Source organism: Leptinotarsa decemlineata, unplaced genomic scaffold (genome assembly GCF_025532065.1).
Source record: "Leptinotarsa decemlineata unplaced genomic scaffold, Ldec_3_MD MMD2_tig00000882_RagTag_RagTag, whole genome shotgun sequence".
Lineage (NCBI taxonomy): Eukaryota > Metazoa > Arthropoda > Insecta > Coleoptera > Chrysomelidae > Leptinotarsa > Leptinotarsa decemlineata.
The window spans coordinates 8,566,622-8,571,637 of NW_027412556.1; the positions used below are offsets into that span (position 1 = coordinate 8,566,622).

The 5,016-nt window shown below is 33.5% G+C and overlaps 1 protein-coding gene across 1 annotated transcript; it reads right to left on the bottom strand.

Moving 5' to 3' along the window:
• Positions 1–1,516: 1,516 nt before the first annotated feature.
• On the bottom strand, positions 1,517–4,802 carry LOC141482256 (uncharacterized). The gene is made up of 2 exons (XM_074175258.1): positions 4,158–4,802; positions 1,517–2,279 (listed from the first exon to the last, which is right to left on the bottom strand). The coding sequence occupies exons 1-2, from the start codon at positions 4,492–4,494 to the stop codon at positions 1,534–1,536; spliced, it is 1,083 nt and encodes a 360-aa protein (XP_074031359.1). The 5' UTR covers positions 4,495–4,802; the 3' UTR covers positions 1,517–1,533.
• Between the last annotated feature and the right edge of the window lie 214 nt (positions 4,803–5,016).

Genomic DNA, 5,016 nt, shown 5'->3' on the forward strand with positions numbered 1-5,016 from the left:
TACTTTCTTGGTTTTTTCTCATTTTGTCTTCAATCGAGGACCGCCTGCCCGGTACTGACGATGCCCAATAGGCTGAAACAGCTGTATACCGGTGGCTCTTAAATTGAAATCAATATGGGAATGATCAAAGAGTACTTATCTATTTATTTTTTGATTTTCATGGAATTATTTTTCAGCAGCTTGACTGCATTAACCTTTCTAGATTATATGTATATATATATATATATATATATATATATATATATATATATATATATATATATATATATATAAACTATCCTCTATGCACAATCAATTTGCACCTCTCCCAACATTAAATACAATTAAATTTTTTCTTTTTTTTTTGTTTTCCTTGTACAGAGATATGCACTACAAGCATTTATGCTTAGGTAACCTCTGTACAGGATTATATTATATTATATTATTATATTATCTGTAACAATCTGTAAAAAATGACAATTATGGAATGGATGAATAAAGATGAACCATCTCAGAAAAAAAAAAAGTTACCAAAATTCGATAAAATACACTCCAAACTCATTTCATGTTGAGGTATTGATGATGAGAAACTGAGCAAAAACCATAGCAATGTTCTTTTCAAATGGTATCCCTTAGAAAACTGTAAATAAATTCCTTGGCAACGTTATTTCGAAACGCCTTGTCAGCTTGTTTTGTATGTAACAATAGTTGTCAGTATTTCAATTCAAGTTTGAAGTTCGTCAACTTCAAGTATGACAAATGGTTCGATTAACGAAAATGCATAAAAGTTTCACAAATGATTTGTTACAGAGATAAAACCCGAACACAACAGGAAGTAGCTCGCTATTTGCATGGAAAATTTCCTAATTTACCACCCACACTTCAAAGAAAAATAAGCAGAATAGGGGAGCAGTTTCGCGAGCTTGCAATATGATGAGTGATGAACTCAAATTAGATGTGGTGCTTGAGTTCGAGGATAACCCACATACATTGATAGTAAAGATATTAAAAGAAAATAAAATGCATACTTACACAGGAGCTCATGGAAGACGATTTTGATAGAACTTATTTTTGTGATCAAATGATGGACACGTTGTTCTTTTGACCATTCTGATGTGTTTATTCTCAAGTTTCATTTCCATAATATAATCTAGGGTTTTTACGCAGATGTTTGTGTATTGAAAGTAGATACATCACTACTGTTTATCATAAAATCATTCTATATATTTCAAAATGAAACAATAAATAATTAAAAAAAATATATTTCATTCCTATATACAATTGAAGTATATCAATGAATAACGTGTATCAACAAATAAGTTACACTCCAAAATCACCGTAATTCTCTAATAATATTCAAATAAAATTCACCGAACGGTCACAATTGATAGTCTACCGACTACATGGTAATTTTTTGAAAATATTTCCTTGAATTATTGTAACAAATATTGATAGATTCCAAAGAAAAACTATGAAAAAATGGTGTTTATTCCCAAGAAATACTGGGGAAGCTAATGAATCATCTCTTTCTGTGTGTGCGATTTATCCATTTATTCAAGTATTTGAAACATTTCTCCGGATTATTTTCAAAACGAACCTAAAATCGTTCTTACTGTCCAATAGTAATTTCAGAAAAAAGAAAGAAAATTCTTCTCTGGGCTTGCCACAGCACGTGATTAGTCTCTTGGGAATCATGCAACAAGAACAGACGATTCTCATTTCGTGAGTATATAACTCGTCGGCATTCTCATCCCCTGAATAATTCACTGAAAATGTAACACTGTTACCGTTCTTAATCCAATTACATTCGAATAATGTACCATAAACGTACTGGAAACAGGTGATTGAGTACCAGTCATCTAAAAATTCACAGACCACCCATTCTTGTTCAGACTTCAAACTGATCATATTCGAATGAATTTTCCTGCAATGGTCCATAAACCTCAATTTTGTACCCTGCCATGTACATGTTCCATTCATCACCATGGGGCATGCTCTGCTCTCGAATGTACACCTTTTTTCGTGCGCCAATAAGAAACTACTTCTTCCACGGATTCGACAACCATTAGAAGTATTTTCGCAAGGAATATTCAGTTCATGGAAGATTTTGTCCAAGAAAATGTTTAGGGAGAAAGGTACCTTGCAACGACATACAGGACACTCTTTCACATAGCGTAAACAGGTGTCACAAAACCGATGTCCATTCCCACATTCTTTCACTGGTGGAGAAATTCTTGTGAAACATACTGGACATTCCAATGCTTCCAGTAGTGCTTCTTCCAGAGACTGTGCCTGAGGACCTGTAAATGAATATAAAGCAGATTAACCGGAGTGTATGAATATCTTTCATAAACGTATGATGAATTTTCATATCTGTTTAAAATACTTCTATTGGTGGTGTGATTTGTCGATAATGTTGGAGTATTTTTATTTTATTTTATTTTATTCATTGAGTACAGAACGCGCAGTTCCAATAATCGATTACAATATCAAAAACTAATCAAATAACCATTCTCAATATAATAAAATGACTAATACTAAAGTTACTCCAAATCCCCTGAATCAAAATCTAATTCAAAGACAAATTCAGTTGAAAATGACAAATGGACCTTTTTCATTTGAATTGATTCTCAGTCATAGTAAGTAATAATTTCTAAGAATGACATCTCAATTTAAATATATTTTTTAATGTTTTTACATTACATTTGACATATTCCTCAAACAATTTGCAAGGGAACACATATTTTATAGTGGGGAATTTAAACCTAGATTGGTTCGAGGATCAGGCAAAACAAATATATCTTTCCTTCTATTATTGAAGTATGTACTGCAGTTCAGATGAATTTTTGACAGCAAGAGTGGATTATCTACTTTATTATGCAATACCTTATAGAAAAATAATAAAAAAGCAATTTTTCTTCCAAATTCTAAGGTTGTGAATTTAAATTAATTCAAGGAAGTATGGTAATAAAGATCAAAAATATAATCACCATGTTCTTTTGTCATATAAAAATCTTAAGAATTTTTTTTCTGTACCTTTTCAAATCCATTTTTATGAACTGGATGAAAAGGAAACCATATTATTGCACCATATTCCAGTATACTACGGACAAATACATTATAAAGTATAAGTAATGTGGATATTTTTGTGAATTTGAATGAGTTCCTAATAATAAAGCCAAGCATTCTATATGCCCTGTTTATAATGTTGGTCATATGTTGCTCAAAAGTAAGTTTTTTATCCAGCGTAACTACCAAATCTCTACATTCTGTCTTCTTGGCTAAATATTCATTGTTCATCTTATACTGAAAATCATTCCATAGTTTTTTCCTAGTAGTTGACATACTAAAGCATTTGTCAACATTAAATGTGAGGCGATTTGACAGGGACCATTCGTAAACTTTATCTACGTCATTTTGTAGCAAAATCACATTTTCTTCACTTTTGATTACCTTGAATAATATAACATCATCCGTGAATAGTGCACATTGCGAGTCCTGAACTGACTCTGGCAGATCATTTATTAGTAATAAAAAAACAGGGGTCCTAGAATGAACCCTTGGGGTACCCCACATCTTATGACGAAATCCTCTGATTCCCATCCCTTATAAACTACATACTGTTTCCTGTCTATGAGATACGAAGCTGACAGCTTCAAGAGTCGGTCTGAAAGCCCAAAAGTGTATAGTTTTTTCAACATAACCTCATGATCAACCTTGTCGAAGGCTTTACTGAAATCTGTGAAAATAATATCTAGTTGACTATTCTCGACAACTTGATTTGCCTCTTGTATAAAACATGTGAGGTTAGTTATCGTGGACCCTTTAGGTAAGAACCCATGTTGTTTTTCAGTTAGACATGGATGAACGTGATTGTGAAAGCATCAAATTTTGTCGAATTTTGATAGACACAATAAATATCTTGTGATGCACTGTTTGGAACCTTTGATGTAGTAATGAATATTACTGGAGTTTTTTCCCAACACCAAATCGTTATTTTTAACACCTCGACATGTGTTTCGATCACCAAGTGATCATCTTCTAGAGGAAGATTGATCTGTTTAATCTTCCTTTTGAAGATGATCAATTGGTGATCGAAACACGTGTTGAGGTGTTGAAAATAACGATAAATATCACTCACGCAATATTTTGAACTGAAGGCGAAACAATCAACTCACCTTCTTCAGTTGACTTGCACGAAACAGCACGATCCAGACATCTTTCCGGAGAAAAAGCACAAGAGTTCTCATGTCCTGCTACGTCACTCGCATTTCCTGTGAAACAGCAACCAATCTTGTTGAATGAACATTTCAAGGTGGTTCGAAAACCCAAATTCTCCAGGAAATAGTCCCTTCTCGTTGGTGATTGACATCCGGAACAACTTTCATATGATTTGATGCAGTTGCTACAAAAGTGATGCCCTGAAGTGCATTTAACTAAGGGTGGCACCACTAGATGGGAGCACTGGAAACATTTGAGTTCGTTTGTTAATTTTTTGATCAACGTTTCCTCCATCGTGAAAGCTGGAATAGTATTGTAATTACTGCAATGGAGAAAAATACGATAATGGAAACAAAAAATGACCAGAATTCAGAGTACCATATCTGACAGATTCATTATTTGCCAATAACTTTTCTCCAAATACGAGATGAATTTTTCAAATGAGGGCTTTTATTATACAGGGTGAGCCATCGAAAACTTGACATAGAGGTTTTGGGTACTAATCTTGCAAAACCTAAAAAAAAGCTCAGACGGGTCGATTTTTATTGAGAGGGAGACAGTTTTTTCCCATTTACAGCATCGTCACTTCAATCCCGGAGCAGAGTGGAATTTCAATAGGGAACTGGGGGAGAGTCACACGTTGTTTGAAAGATCTTGGAATACTCTAAACACCAGTGTATTTTTTTTTAATTTGGAAGAACCATATTGAATTCAGAGTAAAAGTTACTCACTGTATTCTCATGTTAGTATATGTTAAACATGGGCACCTCCAGCTTCCATGCAATAATAGAGATTCTGCTGGTAACGTTCTCGAAC

Excerpts from the sequence above, each read along its gene's own strand:
- LOC141482256 (XM_074175258.1), bottom strand. The coding sequence starts at position 4,494 with ATGGAGGAAACGTTGATCAAAAAATTAACAAACGAACTCAAATGTTTC. Across the intron at positions 2,280-4,157 it reads GTGCAAGTCAACTGAAGAAG|GTCCTCAGGCACAGTCTCTG; the intron begins GTGAGTTGATTG and ends ATTCATTTACAG.